Genomic DNA, 21,504 nt, shown 5'->3' on the forward strand with positions numbered 1-21,504 from the left:
GGCAGCAGAGGAGCAGGAGAAGCTAATAACGTCAAGTCAGCCCTCCAAGGTTAGCACAGCAAAACAAAAACAAATTAGTGCACCAAACCACCGCTCACAGCCAACGTGGAGGAGCAAATGAAGATGAAACAAGGGATGGTGGCTCCACAGGTGGAGCTAATTAACCAAGTCCTGCAGAGATAAGGTAGACGGCAGAGTTTTGTTTTTTTAAAGAACTTGGTAGAACTTGAAAACCCGCTACACTTTGTGGGAACCAAAATGCTGGGCCCCTGAGGTAGAAATGGCTTTGTTTTAAAGACTAAAGCCTAAAATATATTTAGACATTAACCACATAAGGACGATGGAGGATTCCACTTCAGGGCCTGACCGACAAACCCAACCAGTAAAGAACCTCCAGAATGAATATGGACAGAATGAAGGGGGTTGAATACATGATGCGGTTTATTTTGAGATCACGGCAGAAAAAGCAACAGCTGCAGTATCGCTGATAGAATTTAAGGCACGTAAATCGAGGACATTGGATATCCAGACATAAGTCGCTGCCATATTACAGCTCAGCACCCATCAGAAACATGCAACTGAACCTTTAAGCAGCGTTTTTTGGTGTTTTTTCTTTTACAATCTCGGACATCTTCGATATAAGCATTTAACATCACGGGCGTTACAATACGTGCCATCGACGACTTCTTCAATTTACTCAAACTTTTTGAATGCAAATAAACCTCAACTTGGGAATATAGTTTAAAATAATACAAGCGTGCAATCTGGTGGTCGTGAGTAGGAGGATTTGTAGAACCACTCTGGACTTTTGTTTGGTCGCAATTCTACGACGGAGGCGTTTAGACAGTTAAGAGAACATTTTGGGCCTCAGAGTTTTTTTTAGAGTTACAGGTTTGGAGGTTGATATGAGGGCCGTATAAAGTTATTAATTTTCCAAATTGTGGCATGGAGGGGGGAATTTATGGATAGGGCTGGGTCCTGTGACCCTTAAGGTAAGGGTATGTGGAAGGGTAGGCTATAAATAAAAGGAGAAATGGGGTCTCATTTAAGGTAAAAAAGTTTTTGGGGGGAAAAATTCTCAAAATTGTTCAAATTAATTTTTCAAAATGGAGCATGTAAACCCCGACTTAAGGTTAGGCGTACAGTCCTGTGACCTTAGTATAGCCCTGTGGCCTTCGGGTAAGGATCAAGTGGAAGGTAAAGGTATATAGAAAGAGACCTCAATGTAAGATTAACTGGGTTACAGGTTTGGGTTAGGCATTTAAATGCGATGGTTAGGGTTGGGTGGTGGTTAGCACCGTCACCTCGCAGAAAGAGGGTTGCTGGTTTGAATCCTGGCGGGGCATTTCTGTGTGGAGTTTGCATGTTTTATCTCCGGCTTCCTCCCAGAAACATGCATGTTAGGTTAACTAGTGACTCCAAATTGTCCCAAGGAGTGAGTCTTTGTGTGGCTCTGGGATGGACTGGTGACCTGTCCGGTCCAAGGTGTACCCCGCCTCCCGCCCAATGACAGCTGGGATAGGCTCCAGCCCCCCCGCGACCTTACAGTTGGATTGAGCGGGTATAGAAAATGGAGGGATGTTATCATCTTCTTTGCTGGTGAATTTCCTGTTCATTCCTTTGTCTTTTTGTGTTATGACCCAATAATTTCCCTGGTGGGATTAATAAAGTATATCTACCCATTTCCTGTTTAAGATGATGCATGGTTGTCTGAAAGCAATGCATGCTGGTTAGAAATCATGCATCTCCACCGTTTCCTCTTCTTTTTTAATCATCCAGGCAGTCTTTCCCTTGTTGAAGAGCATAAATTAACTGATGACCCCTTCTGCACTGGAGTTTCACAGCAACATATTCCTTTCTTCAGCTCATTGTCTCTCGTCTTCCTTCTTTTTGGAGTTTCCTTTAACAATAACCCGCTTCTTTGGCTGTCTTAGTGAGGCCGGGGGGGCAAAGGTGGAACAGATATGCAGTCACAGAAATCACAAAATCTATAAATACAGGTGTTTATGCAGAGAAGGGATAATAAGATAAGGGAGATGGAGAAAAAAACAAAACACTGCATTTAAGAGTTACAGTTTATCATCTTTGATTTGGATCTTTATTCATAAGCTTATCTTTTTTATCTTGGCACACTTTTATTGCCTTCAGGCCATGTATTTTTCCACAGAGAGCGGTGCCATCTTTCCCCTCCCTAAATCCCTCCTTCATTTACTCCATTTCTCACCACAGTGTGTGTAATATCTCATCTCCTTCCTTAGCACCATCCTTTAATTTATCTGCCTCTTCACAATCAATCCTGGGTTCCCCCCCCCCCCCATTTTAATCTAATCTACAGCAGAGAATGACAGACAAAAGAATGAAAGGATAGTGGAGACAGATATGGACAGAAACCGTTGCAGTCAGGAGTGTAAAATCTTAATTTTGCACTATTTAATTGTTTTCAGCTTTGATAGAGCCATCCTGGATATCACTTTTTGTTTCTCTGTATAATCAGCTGTGCACAAGAGCATGTAATGAAATGTCCCTAAAGAACATACTGTGTAAAGAGGAAGAAAGAAATTAGTCGGAGCACAGTGTTGAACAACAGCTCGAGTTAATGTTTGCAGCTCGAAGTGAGAAGAGTAGCCGAATGTCTGTCTGCAGTGGTAACATGTGAAGTTGCTGCCGACTGCAGGAGGGAAAATGCTGCCGGTGGCTTCGATACGGTTCAAAATGACTTCAGGTTAGTTCATTTTAGCAGAGAGGCCACTTAAAGCAAGTTCCTGCAGCTCTTCTAAGAGGATTCCCAGCCACTTCCAGGCAACCTGGTGCATAAAATCCCTTCAGCGAGTCCTGGGACCACCCAAGGAGTCGCCTCCCAACTGGCTGCGCCCAGAATACATCTAACTGGAGGCATGCTGAGGACATGCTTCTCAGGTGCCCAAATAATCCCAGTTATGGAGGAGCCAAAGGTGTGCTGTCAGCCTCTCCCAGTTTACCAAACCAACCCAACTGTTCTTCATTCTGTCGCTTCTAGTTCAACGTTGTTCTTTTCATCTTTAACCAAAGGTTCATGGCCATAGGTGAGCGTATTCATGTGGACAGGATGCTTTACTTTAAAGCTCAGCTCCTTCTTCACCGTTAAGTGCAGCAGCAGAACAAGCAGAAGCTGCACCAAATCTATAGCGAAGGATGTCGTCGTCTGCAAAAATGTGTCAGATGTGTTCCAACGCCTTCAAATCATGTTACTGAAAACACATAAAAAGGAGTGGAAACAGGGTGCAAAGCTCTCACTGAAGGCCTCGGTATGATTCTCCGTCAATCCGACTCCGTGCTCACGCAGAGGCTGTTAAACCTTTCAAAGTTCCCCGTCGGGATGTCAGATATGCAAGGCAGTTCCCCTCCCGATCAGTAGGCGTCGCTACGCTAGACGACCCAATCTCGCAACGTCTATGGTGAAAGTGGTTGATTGATTGTTCACCTTCCGGCTCCGTTCCACTCCTCACAGTGAACGATGGCGACCCAGAGAGAAAGACTGTTGTTGGAGTTGGAGCTCGTTGATTTTAAAATGCAAACAATTTTGACCTAATGTTGACCGGCACACAGTAAACATCCTTTAAAAAATGGCGGTGTTGTTGTTCTGAGAGGAATGAGCTAAACCGGAAAAGTGATTCCGGAAATGATGTTGTTAGCCGAACAATCACAACCCTTGCGGTCTTCGCGAATCTCCGTCTCCTCGGCGGATAGATAGGAAGAGCGTCCCTGGGAGGGTCTCCGTCGACCATAAATCAGGCTTTAGATTGTACAGGGATCTGATAGCATGTCCTGGCAGTTCATAATCCTGAAGCACCTCCCAGGGGACCTGCTCATTCGTCTACTAACCTAACTTTCACCGGATTCCCAAAGCCCCAGGCCACTCTGAGGATATCTGACAGGGTAAAAACATGGGCCATGCGGTTCTGCAACAGGCTTGACCTTAAGCCAAAAGAGCTGAATTACATTTAGATTAATCTGATCACAGATAAAATGTTATGAAACTGGGAAGAGCCAAGCAACGCGACCGATGATCACAATGTTCAACAAACTGTTTAACGGTGGGTTAGAGGACGATGCCAACATCCATCAGGAAGGTGCTTCACCCAGTTCCCATTTCAGCAAAAAGACTCGGGTTAATACAGTAATAGAATACAAAACCATCCCTTTAACCTTGCAGGAATATGGCAGCCTCCACACCAACATGCTTCTACTTGTTCTCCGTTGTCTTTTCCAGTCAGCCATTTTCTCTTTTTGAATAAATATACATTTATCTTTCCCCACCCGACTTGTCTGTTAATCTGTGCGCTCCCTGTTGTTTTCCTCCTGTGAAGAGTTGGTGTAATCCCTCTTTTCCTCTCCCACTGCTTCCCCTCTTCCTTCCATTTCTCTTTCCCTGTCAAGAGGTGGAAACATCCTCATGCCATCTGCTTTATGGTGCAACTGGGTAGCCTTTAATGGGATCCTTAATCATCCATACTCTACCTACTACACCGCAGGGTCTGCATCCCAACGTTTTCCTGTTTAATGCTGCACATACTGTATCTGATTCACACCAGAAAATCAGAGATAAAATCTACATTTGTATGAATGCGAGTTTCAAACACTCCTAAGAACAAAGATGGTATTATATCAGACTCTCCAGCTGCATGAAAGAAAAAGTCAGAACGACCCAGGTTCACAGCCCTGAAGGAGGTTGGAATCAATGAATTAAACAAGTGAAACAGATACTTCAGATGTTCTGAGTCTTACCCAACTGAATACCACAAAGGAAGCATGTCATTGATCCTAAATCTATTCCACAACAGCCAAAACCAACTCCCAACCAGAGCTGTACAACAAAAAAGAAAGAGTCAAAGAGCAGGGGTCGCGTTAACCGAATATTTTCCGTCGTTGACCGGTTTTATTCAAAACGATGACAGAGAGATCTGAAGGCCATCTGTCATTTTGACAGATTTTTGACAGAAATAGAGTTCAGGCATAGAGGGAGGTACAGGGTAGGAGATGCTCTCTGAAGAGCTGGGTCTTCAAGAGTTTCTTGAAGATATTCAGGGACGCACTTGTTCTGGTAGCGCTCGGTAGGTCATTCCACCATCGTGGAACGACACTTTAACAGAGTCTGGATGGTCTTAAGCGTGGTGTGGGCACTGCTAGATGACAATCCTGTGATGACCGGAGTGACCGAGTTGCGACGTAAGCCTTTGTGAGAGCATTCAAGTAGATGGGAGCCGTTAGATGCGGGCGGTTAAGGGTAGCCAGTGGAGCTCAATGAACAGAGAGGTGACGTGTGCTCGATGTAATATTTGAAATTTTTTTTAAAAAATGACAAATATTTTAACGCGCATTAACGCAGGTTTTATTATTTATTTTCTTATTGTAAAAGTCTGTTGCTGTCTACTGCGGAACCGTAAAATAAAGTAAACAGCCAAGTTGAATTGTCTTCTCAGCGTAGTAGTTCCAGTCTAAAATATCACTTAAAGGCAAAACACACAACTGATAGCAGCAAGTCATTCAAGGAAACAGACAGTGGAGCGAGGCTTCTACATAAAAACTACAGAAAGATGCTGATGTTAAAAGTGTGTTTGCACAACAAATGTTATGGCACTTTCATTCATATGGCAGCACATTTAAAATAAAGCTAAATGCTAAAAGCTATACACTACTTTTGAAGTCATTTTTGGATTTTGCGTACAAATGCGATTAATCGTGATTAATCAGGAAAATCATGTGATTAATTAGATTAAAAATTTTAATCGTTGCCCAGCCCTAAATATAATATATGTTTAGATTTGTCTCAGATGTAAAAAAAAAAAAAAAAAAAAAAAAAAAAAAAGCCAGAAAGTTAAGATTTAAAACACTGGATGCAGAGAGAAGGAATAAAGGACGAGTTATTGGAGCTAATATAAAAGTGAAATGACTTATTAGGTCTTATTAGTTAGTTAGACATTGATTGACTTTTGTGATTAATTAGATTAAACATTTTAATCGTTGCCCAGCCCTAATTTTTTTTTCTAGTTTTCATTTGGTTGCTTAAGTAAATCAGGTGTGTTTGGGAACCTGTAGCCCTATGGGGGGGGGGGGGGGGGGGGGGGGGGTACTCAATTGGCCAATGTCACTGATGAACGTTGTATCCTGTGTTTTGGAGATGACTGTGTAAATTGAAACAACATGTACATGTGCTGTATTCTTGTGGGCTAAAAATTTCCAGAAAAATCAATAAAACATATTTATAAACAAACAAAAAAAAAAATCATCTTACCGATGTCATATGCCAGGAAGTCGGCGGAGAAACACTTGGCTCCGTTGCTCAGAGACGTGTCGTTGTGAGTGTTTCCCCCAAAAACCAGCATCTTGCCACTCAACAGCACCGCCGAGTGGAGGTAGCGCGCCAAACCGCTCTCCCTGAGAATCAACCTACACACATGAGGACATAAAAGAGCTAATGTCAGCAACTTGAGAGATATTAAGGAAGTGCTGGTTTGTCAGGCGTGTGTTTGTGCTATTGAAGGCATCTCTGTGACCCGGCCTACGTTCACTGCCCTTCATACCAACTGTTCTGTGTTTTTAAAGCAGCACACGGACATTGTAGGAGGTCCAAGTCTGCTGTTGGTAACTCGGAGGTCAAAGGTCACACTGCTCGGACTGTTTTTGCTCATCACACAAGCTGAATGCCCTACCCATGGTTATATTTGGACATGTATGATCCCTTTAACTCAACGCTATGAGCTATGAACAGCAGAAAAGTGTAGCCTTGTTGTCTCTGAATTAGTAAATTTCCCCTTCAACCATTTTCCAAAAGCAAAAAAAAAAAAAAAGAAAGGCTGACGGAAACAAATGATCCAGAGTTGTGGAGAGCAGATGGGAAACTAAAAATGTTTCGGTCTGGGAATTTCAAAAGGCCATGAGCTCAAGTGACACCGGACTCCAGAAGTTAATTCCAGCAGGAAAGTGAGAGCCACGCAGAGCCAGCAGGTTGCATGTGAACGACAGCACATGCATGGTGGTGAGCGCACACTTGTGTACGTAATCAAAGTGAAGGGAAGAGACTAATGGAGCCGAGCTCTCCCTTTTTCAGCCATCCATCTGCCTGAAGCCACCCGAGGTCAGACCTGTCAGGTCCTTCTCTCACTCTCCCTTCGCCCAAAAAGAGTTTTCACACACATTCACCCTTAAAGAACAGATGACAGCATCACATTCAGAACAGCTCACGTTTGGAGCCTTAAAGTCACTGTATTTTTGGGCAGTGGGCTTCAACACGTTCAGCTTATGTCTTCACAACTGTAGCATTAGCATAGATTAGCTTCAGTATAAGAAAACTCCTTCCATCTCTCAAACTGATGAACTGGTGGGTTATTGTTTATTTATCTATTTTAATTTGAATTATTTTAATTTATTTAGTCATTTATTATTATTATTAGTTAGTAGTAGTATTTTATTAGAATTGGTATTATTATTGATGTTGTTAATATACAATCATTGTAAATATTAATAATTTTTTGAGCTACTTGACTACTTTGAATTTCTCACATTGGGGGATGAATAAAGTATTTTTCTATTTCTTCTTTCTATTTTATATCCACTAATTATACCCCCCCCCCCCCCCCCACACCAGAAAAGAGCTGCATGCAGGTGCACATTAGGCTTAAACAAGCCTAAAAAGGATGGCATAATGACACAAAGTGTTGCCAGCTGTGAGCTTTTCAGACACTCAGCAGCTGCTTTTTTCACCTCTGGTTTACAGTAAGACAAAAACACAACAATACTGTTGCTCTCCGTTTGGGTTTAGGCCATACAACTATTCAGTTGAGGTAAAAACAATCTAAAACATACATTCTCTTGGACACGTCACCTCCTAGTTAAGGTAATAACTTTCCTGGAGTTAGGAATAAAAACGACGAGCTCATGTTTATGATTAAAATAAGAACCCTAACCCATTGTAACACGTTACCATGCAGTTTGTCTCAGGAGAACTAGCAACAACAACCTGCAATGATCATTTCTAGGAGGACAGTCAGGGTCCAGTGTCTCGACCGAGAGCACATACTCGACCAGGGGAGAAAACAATAAGATCAGTCAGTGAACAAAAGTATCTAAATACCTTAAAGCAGGGATGTCCACATCCCAGATCTGTCCTGCAGGTTTTAGATGTTTCTCTGCTTCAACACACCTGATTCAGATCAGTGCATCATCAGCAGGCTGCTGCAGAACTTCGGCTGTGTTCGAAACCGCCTACTTTTCCTACTATTCCTACTAGTCATACTTTTTTAAGTTCCCGGATGTACACTAGATGCATACTAGATCCGCCGAAATGTTGAGTATTCATCATGAGGTTACTTGTCACACTCAAACTACCCAAGATGCAACGTAACGTGACGTCGCCCATCGCCATTTGAACGGTCAAATTCCGTTAACGGGACGAGAGCAGTCAAAACGGCATAACCGGAAGTGCGTTGCTCACAGCGGCTAGCTTTACTAGCGGCGAATTCGTGGGAACAAAATTGTAAATAGCCGGTATTTTGTCAGATTTTCAACACCTTGGGGGTCTAAATGACTACTTTCTCGCCTGAAAAGGTTTCAAATGTTGCTAAAGTTTACAGAGTTTAGAGCTTAAGCGAAATCAGCTTTTCAGGCCGGCTGATTTCGGCTCGGGCAGGAGTGAAGTGCACTGTGTGTAAACGCTCTGCATACTGTCTGATCGATGAGTATGCCGTTTTCAAGTATGTAGTATGTAGTAGGCGGTTTCGAACACAGCCTTCATCTTTTGGAGAGATCCATTTCATCTGAATAAGGTGTGTTGAGGCAGGGAAACATGTAAAACCTTAAAGCAACAGGTTGGATGTCGTATCTAATAATAAATGCTAATTCTGAGGCACTGCAATGTAGGCAAGTTGATTTGTACAGCACAATTCAACAACAAGGTGATTCAAAGTGCTTTACAGATACATTAAAACAGTAGAAATAAAAAGCATGATTTAAATTTTAAACAAAAAAGAAAGAAATATGAACAATAGATAAAATTAGGAGTTAAAATGTGATTAAGTTTTGAAACTCAAGAAAAAAAAGAAAAAAAAGAGGAATGATGTCACTGAAAATGGAAACTGATGCAGCCTTAACCTGCAAATCACACCGACTGCAGTCACTCATACAGCAGGTCGATGACCAGCCACTGTTTACAGTCACAATATGTCAGATTTTCACACACAATTAGTGGCCAAAAGCATTAAGTGTTACAGTATATATTTTTTCCTCTTCAAATCTAGGCTAAAAACCTACTTATTTAGGATTGCTTTTGTATGATGGCACTTTTATCTTATTTTATCTTAATTGATTTTGTTATATTTTATTGCTTTCACTGTTTTGTTCACTGTATTGTTTTTATTTGTTTTTACTTATTCTTCTCTTTATTTATTACCTGCTGTAAATCACTTTGGTACATCGTAAGGATCGTCTGTAAAGAGCTGTATAAATAAAGCACATTTACATTTATAATTGGAAAAAGAACATGTATGTATAGGCCAGTTGTCTCAGAATCCTTCCTGCTCATGACCTACGTCAGTAATGATGGCGTTGACACATTGATACAGGCATCTGATACTGTCACCACACTGTAACGAATTGCTGTATATTTACCGTGGATTTACAACAGTATCCGACTGTATTTTACAATAATTGTAAAATACTGTTGAATATTCATATCTCACATGTAAATTAACAGTTAAATCAGTCATTTAACTAATTACTACCAGTAGATAACAATAATTTAACAGCATAAAACAGTATTTGTAATGAATTGTGCAATTACTATAAACACAGTTATATTACCGTCATATACTGTAATCAAAAAAAATACTTACTGTTATTTTACAGTGCAACTACTGTTATTTATTGTAATTTATTTACTGTAAAATGGCAGCAGGGACGCCAGTATTTTACTGTTATTTTACAGGGAAATTCTTTACAGTGCATGTGTCTGAGCTGTGGTTTCTGGACATTTATATCTATTTAGCACCAACATGTTTGGTGTTGTAACAGCATTAATGTTCTGCGCTCTCACCATGTTCTCGTGCCAACGTGGTAGCGGTACATGTGGTCCACCATGCCGTATTTGTTGTTGCCGAGCGCCTTGTATCCCCCGTGGACGTAGACGCAGCCGCCGGCCTCATCATACACGCTGCTGTGGCCGTAACCTCCCTGAACCACCGCGCCCCCGGCAGACACAACCTGCCACGAGTTCGACCCTGAGGCACAAACACAGACAGGAGACAGACACCGGGGCTGATTAATGGAGTAAACACTGCAGTCCACAAATCAAAGCTGATCACTTAAAAGGGTTTTGATGCTTTGGCAGGTCTGGCTTTTTCACTTTCGTGCCAAAAAAAGCGAAGCACTTTCAATTCCTGAGGTGAGACGGAGAGAGGGGAGAGAACAAGAGAGTGAGCCAAACGGTCTGAGAGGCCAAAGAAAATAAGGGTTTATTGAATTTAAAAGAGCCCAAAGTGTACGTTATAGCAGTGTGATGAATTCAGGTACACAGAACAATCTGAAAAACAAGCAGGGATTGCACAAACAAAGCCTTCAGGGAAGAGGGGCGACTTCAAGACCCCGAGAAAGTGTGCCGTCATGTGAACCAGAGACTCTCAACCTAACCTGCATGTATGTATGTAGAGGTTAAAAATATTCAGCAGATTCCCTAAAAAAAAAAATCCCTCAGAACTGATGTCATGAAAATGCTGTGGTGGAAGTTTTTCCTCACATCAAACAGGACGAAACCGCCTGAATCTGTCCGCTAAAAAGAAGCAACATCTGCAATTTAAGAAAATAAGTAAATAAATAAATAAAAACACTGAAATATTTGGATAAGAAAGTTTTAAAAAGTGAAGGAAAAGCAATAAAACTATCTTAAAAACTTTTACAGGGTGATGCAGCTCTGGACTCGTGTGAAACAGTTTAAATGTATAGTGCTACCACAGAATATTGGTTTCATGTGTAGAAAAGAGAAAGAAAAAGGAGTAAAGACCAAAAAAAGAAGTTCTGGAAAAAAAAAACGGTTGAACCTACAGGAACCTGGGATGACTGAGGATAAACCTCCTGCCCCCACAGATGTTCAATAAGTTTTTACTTCTGACTGAAAGCCTCTGAGTAACGTCTGTGAGCTGCAACTTTTCCCCAGGAAAGGGGGGAGGCCCTGACCCACATGACCCCACCACAACTAAAACACAGTCCCTACTGTCTCCATCCTCAGGAAACACAAAGTCCATCTTTCATGTCACTCTGCACATACCTAAATAAGCTGAACAGTTTCTATATTATATCAGTGTTGGTATCCATTTAAGATCAGCCGTAAAAGGAAAAAGACAAAGGCTGTGTTTGAAGCTGCATACTTCTCCTACTACTCCTACTAACTTTTTGAGTTAGTATGCCAGTTTGAGTAAGCGAGAAGTTCCCGGATGCATACTAGATTCTCCGAAATGTTGGGTATGCATCATGAGGTTACTACTCATACTCAAACTACCCAAGATGCAACGTAACATGACGTCGCCGATCGTCATTTCCTGTCAAAACGGCAGTTTCAAGCTAGCTACAACGAGGGTAGGTTCACTTCCTGTTTTCAAAACAAAAGCACCAATTGTATCGTAATGGCTTTCCCTATGATAAAAGGCAACGGGTATTTTATTTTGTGAAAATAACCGGAAGTGGGTTTCTCATTACGGCTAGCTTTAGTAGCGCTGAATTCGTGGGAACAAAATTGTAAATAGCCGGTATTTTGTCAGGTTTTCAACACGTTGGGGATCTAAACGACTACTTTCTCGACTGAAAAAGTTTCAAATGTTGCTAAAGTTTACAGAGTTTAGAGCTTAAGCGAAATCAGCTTCAGGCCGGTTGATTTCTGCTCGGGCAGGAGCGAAATGCATTGTGGGTAAACGCTCTGCATACTGTCTGATCGATGCATGTATGCAGTATGGAAGTATGTAGTATATAGTTTCGAATACAGCCACAGAGTCATGAAACACCACCGGGACATGTTGAGCACCCACAGGGATTCAACTGGAAACTAGTGGACATTGGCTGTGTTCGAAACCGCATACTTCTCCTACTACTCATACTAACTTTTTGAGTTAGTATGCGAGTTTGAGTCAGCGAGAAGTTCCCAGATGCATACTAGATTCGCCAATATGTTGGGTATGCATCATGAGGTTACTACTCATACTCAAACTACCCAAGATGCAACGTAACGTGGCCGATCGTCATTTCCTGTCAGTTCCTATGTAGTATGTAGCAGAGATGGGGACTCAAGTCACTTTGACTTGGACTCAAGTCGAATGGAGTTGCTGTTTTGATGACTTGTCAAAAAACAAAAGACTTGAGACTCACTCGACTCGGACTTGGAAGTTGAAGACTCGGCACTTGACTTGAGACATAATGACTTGAGTGTTAAGCATCTAGCATAACTTCGAACTTTGTTCGTCATTTGAAGATCCATTCTGACCAGTAAGTGCTTGTTAAATTAGCTAAAATTATCCTGTTAGCCTAGTCGGTAGTTAGCTAACGTTAGCTTGATATGATATGGGGTGGACAGGTTGGACACATTAGCCAATGGTGTTTACTGACAGTTACTTATATCTTTGTGTTTTCACTTTATTAAGATGAGATTCTGCGGGTAAAATTGTAATAATAAGGTGACTTGACTTGACTTGCCCAAGAAAAAATTACTTGGGACTTACTTGAGACCTGAAAGCTAAGACTTGAGACCTACTTGAGACTTGCACATGTGTGACTTGGTCCCATCTCTAGTATGCAGTATGTGGTTTCGAACACAGCCAAAGAGAAACAGTAACAAAGATGGACCACTATGAACAGATGAAGAAGTAGAAGTAGAAGGTCATATCTTAACTCATCCCTGGCAGCTAATTGCTTTACGCCAGCCTCTCCGAGTGGTCATTAATTCCGTTTACCTCACTTTTTACACTTCCACTCCCCACTGTTCTTTTTCAGGTCGACTCTTTCCTCTGAAGCCCTAATGATGCTCAGTGAATACCTGCGCTGTGGCAAAGCGAGGAAAAAGAAGGGAGGAAAGTGATATAGGTGGGTGGAGATGAAAGTGACGGGCGGATGAGAGAAGTGAGGAAAAGGGTGAGGGAGGCGAACGAGGGGACTGAGAGGGCCGAGGAGGAGCCATGACGGAGCGGGTCGGAGACCGAGGCTGGCAGATGAAAGGAAGAAGACAGAAGAGATGACAAAGAGGATGTGAGCTGGGTATGAAAAGGTGCAGAAAGAGGGGGAGAAAAAGGAGAACGACTGGATGACAGGAAGGAAGGAGCGTGAGGGAATGCAGTTGATTCATTAATGGCTGTCTTCTGCCCGACACTGTGGCCTGGGTGTCACCTCTTCTTAATGACCACAGTGAGCAGTTAGTGTTGAGCATCCTTTAAACTTCTGTGTTTTCAGCTCCAGAAGGCTTCTCACATCTGTGCTCCAGCTTCGGCTGGAGGGTTTTTTCAAAGCTACAACACCGCCATCTAGTGGCTAAAAGGGAGAGGCACAAGAGGAGCGACTGATCAAATCAAATCAAACTTTATTTATAAAGCAGATTTCATACTAAAAAGCAGCACAAAGTGCTTTACACAATAAAATCAATAATCTAATCAATTCATGCATAAACTCACACACAACATCAAACCGACAACCACACTGCACACATTAATAAGTGTATAATAAGTAAATATAAAAAATAATAATAATAAATATAAATATATAATATACAACATAAATATATAAAAAATAAATATAAAAATGTAAAAAATAATAAATATAATAAAATAATTAAAAATATATATATTTAAAGAAATGGATGAATAGATAAAAGTAAACTAAAACAAAACAAAACAAAACAAAAAAATCAGGGCTGGGCAACGATTAAAATTTGTATTCCTATTAATCGCATCATTTGTACGCAAAATCCAAAAATGAATCCAAAAGTAGCGTATAGCGTATAGCTTTTAGCATTTAGTTTTATTTTAAATGTGCTACCATATGAATGAAAGTGCCATAACATTTGTTGTGCAAACACACTTTTAACATCAGCATCTTTATGTAGTTTTTATGTAGAAGCCTCGCTCCACTGTCTGTTTCCTTGAATGACTTGCTGCTATCAGTTGTGTGTTTTGCCTTTAAGTGATATTTTAGACTGGAACTACCAGGGGCGTCACTAGATTTTAAGGACAGGGGGGGCTAAGCCCCCAGGAGATGCACAGGATGTGAGCGAACGTTTAATTTCACAAACGGCTCTTGATCCATCTCTGGATCCCCTTGCTCTCTCTGCTTTGGCCTTGCCTGTTGATCTTTTTCTCCCACTACATGTCCTTCTGCCTGACCCTTCAAGATACATTAAAACAATGAATTGAATTAATAACTGATCAACAAAGAGGCTAATACCATGACTTTTGCTCACAACACAATAATTGTTTACTCCCAAATATTTTGAAGACCCACAGATTACATTTCAGCACATATGAGACTAAAATGTTTGTAATTTCAAGTCCTGAAAAATATTACTTGATTACTTAAATTACAGTCATATTATGGTAGCCTACTCTTGAAAGTATTTGGGCCAGGCTAATTTGGCTTATATTTCTCTCTCTTGGCTATCTCCACTTTCCAATCATTACTCTCCTAAATAAAAGCTCAAGTTAAATAAGTCTTATATGGTGCACCTGGACTGAAATGTTTCATATTTCATATTCATATCGAGTTCCATAAAATTCCAAGACCGTCTGCATCACAAATGACTCTATCCTGTGACTCACCTTTCCAGTAGAGCTCTCTCCCCTCTCATTCTCTCTGCTCCTCTGCCCTGACTCCTATAGGTCAATAGGGGTGGTGGTGTGATTATTATTAGTGTATTATTATTATTATCATCATTCTTATTGTCATTATTATCAGGGTTGGGGAGTAACGGATTATATGTAACGGCGTTGCGGTAAAAGGATACAAAATAAAAGTAACTGTAATCCGTCACAGTACAAGCAAAAACGATGTACTCAGATTACAGTTACATTCAGTGAGAATGGGGGTTACTTAACAGGATTACAATTTGTGCGAGGTTGCAGTGACAAAAGTACAGAGCGGCAGGGTCGGACTGGGGAAAAAAATCGGCCCTGGCAATTTTCCCCGGAACCAGCCCCCCCTCAGTATTAATTAGTATCTCCAATCTAATTAAATAAAAAAAAAAAAACGAGCACAGACCGCTCATACAGTCAATGGCATGTACCCATAGAAAAAATACACACTCACACACACATCACACATCCTGACTATCGACTGCTAACAACCATGATCAGTAACCTACACAAACCCAGACACATAATGGCTCGGCGGCCAGCAATCGGATAAACCAATGAAGTGAATCAATCCTGTGAAAGAATGAAAACAAGTGAATGAAACCTGCACTCACCCATTATGAAGTTAACTCTGCCAGCCCCTCCATAATCTTGCCCCTGCTCAGCCAACTCCTTGACGTCGGGTATGGTTGGTAACGTTACGGCGGCTAGCATTAGCAACGAAGCTGCTAGGCTTGCTAAATCGGTAAGCATTAAGCATCAAGGCTACTGAAGAAAGCTAGTCTTTTTAGCTACGTTATATTATCATCTTTCTTCTCGGCTATAGTTTAACCTTTGTTTACGGCCAATGGCCCTAACCTGACGCACTAGCTGTCAAATCACCGGAAGTTTTCACCGGAAGTACTGGCGCACACACACAAGCAAGGGTGTGCAAAGAAAAATAAAATGTGATGTAAAAGTCTTACTTTGTTTATTTATTACTAAAGTAGAGCACTTCATTGTCATTGCACATGTATTAATGAAATGCAGTTTGGCATCTTATCAAGTGTAACGCGTGCAGATTGTATAGCATGCAGTTTTTAGAGATAAAATGCAGTTATTTACAGCTAGTGTAAGGAAAGATGGTTAATAGATATGTGCAGAATAGATCAATTACCTAGGGAAATGCATGTATGTGCAGAGAATGTATAATGTAGTTATGGCAGTACAATGAAAAGAAAAGTAGCATGTTATAAATAAATGTGATAAATACATATGGAATCATACAGATAATATACAGATTATCCCATACCATAAATAGGTAAAAGTAATCCAAAAGTAATTAGTTACATTACTTTTTTTAAGTAATCCAAAAAGTTACACTACAATTACATTTTAAACAAGGTAACTTGTAACTGTAACGGATTACATTTTTAAAGTAACTAACTAAGTACCCAAGACTGATTATTATCCACATAATCATACGTGAATGAGCTCAGCTCCTGTTTCACTGTGTGTATCTGATGCTCCAGAAGGAAGTCACCCCAAAGATAGTGTATGGTAAAAAAAAAAAAAAAGACTGCACAGCCAACTCTATAAACAACCAGGACCTTCACAGTGCATTTCAGATTAACTAGTTAGCTATGTAGCAGCGTTCTTTTAGAGCCGAAATGTAACTTTTGACTGCAAAACAACTAAGGTAAGACATGCACAGAGATCTCCTTCCGCACACAACACATGCTGTCTCCTGTACAGGGGGCTCTCTGCAAGCCCGGTTTTTATTTGTCAAACAGGGAGCATTTCGTTCATTAATTACATGGGACTTTCTGTTGTTAGCTGGGGGGCTGGAGCTAACTTATTGTCACCAACAGCAGTGATGAATGCTTACTCTTTTGAAAAAATTTCGTATATCCATTTTTTGGTTCTGTGTGCTCCGCTCCCGGTACACATGCTGCAGGTACCCAGGTGCCGACGAGTGCAACCTAGGTTGCAGGGAAAACGTGGACTGGATTTCAGTGATGTGGGCGTGCTCTATGAACAAGTGGAATGGATTGGATAACGACGCACTGACCCAGACTCTCTACCTTTCACTATAGGGAAACTAAGATTTATGATCATATTTAAGTTAATAATATGATCATTTATTTAAACTCATATTCTGGCCACATTATATTGAATTTGGTGGCAATTTTTTGTAAAAAAAAAAAAAAAAAAAAAAAAAATTTTTTATAAATGAACATAAAATTATTTAGGGGGGCTTAAGACTATTATAGGGGGGCTGAAGGCCCCCTAAAATAGTCCTAATGACGCCACTGGGAACTACTACGGTGAGAAGACAATTCAACTTGGCTGTAGATGCAGGAGTTTTTTTTTTAAATTTATTTTGAAATACGTGCTTTTATGTTGAAATAAGTAAAACAGGAAGTAGCGCCGGTTAGCTCCGTGAGCTCACACAGAGACCGAGGAGCACCTGTAAGGGTGATGTTAACTTCTAGTTTATCTTTATTTTATTCCTCCATGCTTCGTGGTGTTTGCTGTAACTGTGTGAATGTGATGCATTCAACAGACTTTTACAATAATAAAACCTGCGTTAATGCGCGATGAAACATTTATAGGCGTTAAATAATTAATAAGTTAACGCGATAATAACGAGTTAACTCGCCCAGCCCTACAAAAAATTTACATATGATTATATTTAATTAATTAATTAATTAATTAATTAAATAAAATTCAGCTGTAAGCTAAACTATAAAGGTAGGCCTTGAGCCTCTTTTAAAAAACATCAACATTCTCTGCGGTTCTCTGGCAGGCTGTTCCACAGACGAGGTCCTTAAGAGTGGAACGAGGGCTCACCATAAGTTTTTTTTTCCAACTTTAGGAACAACTAAAAGGCCGGTACCAGAGGACCTCAGGGTCCGCGAAGGCTCATAATTTAAGAGCAGATCAGATAGATAAGAAGGCCCAAGACCATTAAGACATTTATAAACGACTAAAAGAACCTTAAAATCAATCCTGAAATGATGAGCTTTTTAATCCAGCTGCACTTTTCAACCTAAAATCTGGACCCTCTTCACCAGGGCTGGACTGACAGTCGGGCATACCGGGCATTTTCCCGGTGGGCCGACGCCCCTCGAGGGCCGGTGATGTAGTTTTTTTTTTTTTTTTTGATTAATGTAAAAACAAAAAAACAAAAAAGTGACCGGCGGGCGGCCCACGATTTCATGTTGACGGGGCTAGTCCAATGAAATCTCTCAGCACCTCTTTGGCCCGCCCCTCCCCTCACCGTTGACACAGGTCATCAATCCTACCATTTGAGCTGAACGGACTAGGAGAGAACAGTCAAAAACAGAAATGGATAAACAACAGAAACGAAAGGGTGGTGCACAGAAGCTGCGAGATAAAAGGCTAAAAAGCCTAAAAGCAGCAAAATGTGCGAAGCTCACTGTTTGCAAGTGCTTCCACCACGACCACAGCACCGGGTGCAGGGCCATCAATTGCAGGGCCATCAACATCATCAGCAGCCCCCAGTGCACGAGTGTCTCCGTAGAACAGTGTAGGCCAAACACAGAGGAAGAAGCTATCGAGGTGGATTCAGAGTAGGAGGAGACAGACGTGACCCAGGGACAGATTGAGGAGGTCAGAATAGCCAGCCCGGTAAGAAGTAGGCTAATGTTAGGCGAAATGTTAGCAGAATGACGACATGTTTTTTTAATGGGAGGACTGAGGACAATGGCAGAATGGATACCTCTGTGTGCGTGGAGACTTAAATGAGGTATTTATAGATAAACGACTGGTAGACTACATATTCACTACATCAGTATGGGGGGAATTGATCATGCTGAAATTATTACTTATTTTATCCAGTCAGGTGGAACACGAATAAAAAACCTAGCCTGTTTTTTTGCACAACCTTGTTGGTTAGGAGGTGGTCACCGACTGTGGTGTGTGTGTGTGTGTGTGTGTGTGTGTGTGTGTGTGTGTCTGCGCGTGCGCGTTTCTGTCACAGAGATCATTCAGAGTCTTTATTTTCAACTAATACTATGAGTAGATTTACTTTATTTGAAGGTGTAAAAGTGGCATGCGCCTGTCATTAGCATTACAGTACTTAAACCATCATTAATGTAAGCAAGGCTATAACGTATCTAGTGCCATTCTATTTTGTAGGCTTATGTAAAGTTGACTGGTGTGCAGATATTGCAAATACCCAATGACATCAGTCATAGATATCAAGTGTGTCATTAATGTTTATGACACTCTCATGTAGACACCAAAGTGTTCAGTGTTATTTTAGCTTGTTATAACTATATTTTTTGCAGGTGTTACAGGTTACAGTTGCCCATGTAATATAAGTGAAACATTGCTTTGCTGAAATGGATTAGTAGGTAACTGGAGAAATGCGAAATTAATATTCCTGCCTCGGTCATTTTCAACCCTCCGCTACATCAAACACAGACTGAGGAGTTGCCTTTCTGCCAGCAAACTGGAAGCCTTTATGTTGATGGCCACCGAGAAAGATGTTCTTGTGTCCCTTGATACTGACACAGTGATTGACAGAGTGGCAGAGAAGAGCGATTTAATGAAAAAACTGCTTTTGTAAGGTGAGGAGATTTATTTAAATGAATACATTTGTGTTAGGATTTAATTGCATTTTTCACAGAAAGTGATGAGATTACTTATGTGATCGTATAAATATTCATGGTGGGCCGCCATGGCCAAAAAATGCCCGGGCCATTTTTTGGTCCCAGTCCAGCCCTGCTCTTCACACAAAAGTCTATTAAATTTTAAACTACAGAAGCCCCTAAGTAAGTATGACTCAAAGACAATGGCTGTGTTCGAAAGCGCATACTTCTCCCACTACTCACAGTCCCTACTGTCTCCATCATCAGGAAACACAAAGTCCATCTTTCAGATAGCAAATGTCACTCTGCATATACCTAAATAAGCTGAACAGTTTCTATATTATATCAGTGTTGGTATCCATTTAAGATCAGCCGTAAAAGGAAAAAGACAAAGGCTGTGTTTGAAGCCGCATACTTCTCCTACTACCCCAACTAACTTTTTGAGTTAGTATGCGAGTTTGAGTAAGCGAGAAGTTCCCGGATGCATACTAGATTCTTCGAAATGTTGGGTATGCATCATGAGGTTACTACTCATACTCAAACTACCCAAGATGCAAGGTAACGTGACGTCGCCGACCGTCATTTCCTGTCAAAACGGCAGTTTCAAGCTAGCTACAACGAGGGTAGGTTCACTTCCTGTTTTCAAAACAAAAGCACCAATTGTATCGTAATGGCTTTCCCTATGATAAAAGGCAACGGGTATTTTATTTTGTGAAAATAACCAGAAGTGCGTTGCTCACTGCGGCTAGCTTTAGTAGCGCCAAATTCGTAAGAACAAAATTGTAAATATCCGGTATTTTGTCAGATTTTCAACATGTTGGGGATCTAAACGACTACTTTCTCATCTGAAAATGTTTCAAATGTTGCTAAAGTTTACAGAGTTTAGAGCCTAAGCGAAATCAGCTTCAGGCCGGCTGATTTCGGCTCGGGCAGGAGCGAAATGCATTGTGGGTAAACGCTCTGCATACTGTCTGATCGATGCATGTATGCAAGTATGTAGTATGCAGTATGTGGTTTCGAACACAGCCAATAAGATTTCAGAGATTTTTTTAGGTGTAAATAAGAGATTCACCTGCATCATATCTGTGAGAAAAATGAAGAGGATAAACTGATTTGAGATGCCTGCTCCATCAAGATTAGACCCAAATAAATCTGTCTGCCCTGAATCAATGAAAAACAAGAAAGCTTTCACTGAAGAGTAAAAGATGGAACTTACTGATGTTGTACTCCTGAACCTTGCTGCTGTAGCTGTAGATTGGCGAGTAGCCGAAGAAGGTCAGCATCACCGGCTCGCCGTTGGCCAGCTCCACCACGTGTGCTGTGTGCCCCTCCAGGGCGTAAGGGGGCGGCGGGCTTGGATGTCGTGGTGACCAGGTGCGCCTGGGGATGTTGAACACCCACATCTCATCCGTTATGTTGGCAGGCCCTGCCTCCAGCTTCCCACCGAACATGTAGAGGTCTTCCTACGGAGAGAAAAAAAACGAGGTTTTGGCATGAAATGGTTGCACTCGTTGACCTTAATTTGATTTTTTAATTTGACAATTTTTGACATTTAGATGTCTTGACTGGTTTTGGGAAGGTTAGAAATTCGGTGTTCCAACAGTTTACTTCAGAAATGCAAACAGTTAAAGATACAGAGACTACGACTCACTTTGATTAGGTTTATGTTGGATTATATGACTATTTCTAAAAGGCAATTTGACTATTAGTTTATAAAACAGGCAGATTATCTTATTAATCTAATTAATCTATTAATCTAATTTCACAGGGTTTTGTTTCACATTCAGTTAGATGGACTATTTACCCATAATAGGGGTACAGTAATGGGGGGTGTAATTTACCCCCAAACTGTGGCAACTTGAACCAGTTTTTATAAGCCATCATTCTTAAACCATTTGAAATATATCTGGGTTTCTTGCCTTCACCAAAGTCTCATCAGATGCCATCCTGCTTAAGCCTCAGTTTAAAAGAAATAAATATTTTAAAACCAAGTTAAAAACAAAATGGGACCAGTTTATGTGTACAACGGCAGCTAACGGAAACACTCACAAGCAAAC

The 21,504-nt window shown here is 41.0% G+C and overlaps 1 protein-coding gene across 2 annotated transcripts in view; it reads right to left on the reverse strand.

Annotated features, from left to right (window-relative positions):
- Positions 1-21,504, reverse strand: part of atrnl1a (attractin-like 1a) — a 425,977-nt gene that overhangs the window by 321,998 nt on the left and 82,475 nt on the right. For both annotated transcript variants that reach the window (XM_075481032.1, XM_075481024.1), the window contains exons 8-10: positions 20,664-20,910; positions 10,067-10,250; positions 6,272-6,426 (exon numbers count right to left, since the gene is read on the reverse strand). In XM_075481032.1, the coding sequence (XP_075337147.1) occupies positions 6,272-6,426; positions 10,067-10,250; positions 20,664-20,910 (586 nt within the window). The remainder of the gene's footprint in view (positions 1-6,271; positions 6,427-10,066; positions 10,251-20,663; positions 20,911-21,504) is intronic.

Source organism: Odontesthes bonariensis, chromosome 2 (assembly GCF_027942865.1).
Source record: "Odontesthes bonariensis isolate fOdoBon6 chromosome 2, fOdoBon6.hap1, whole genome shotgun sequence".
Classification (NCBI taxonomy): Eukaryota; Metazoa; Chordata; class Actinopteri; order Atheriniformes; family Atherinopsidae; genus Odontesthes; species Odontesthes bonariensis.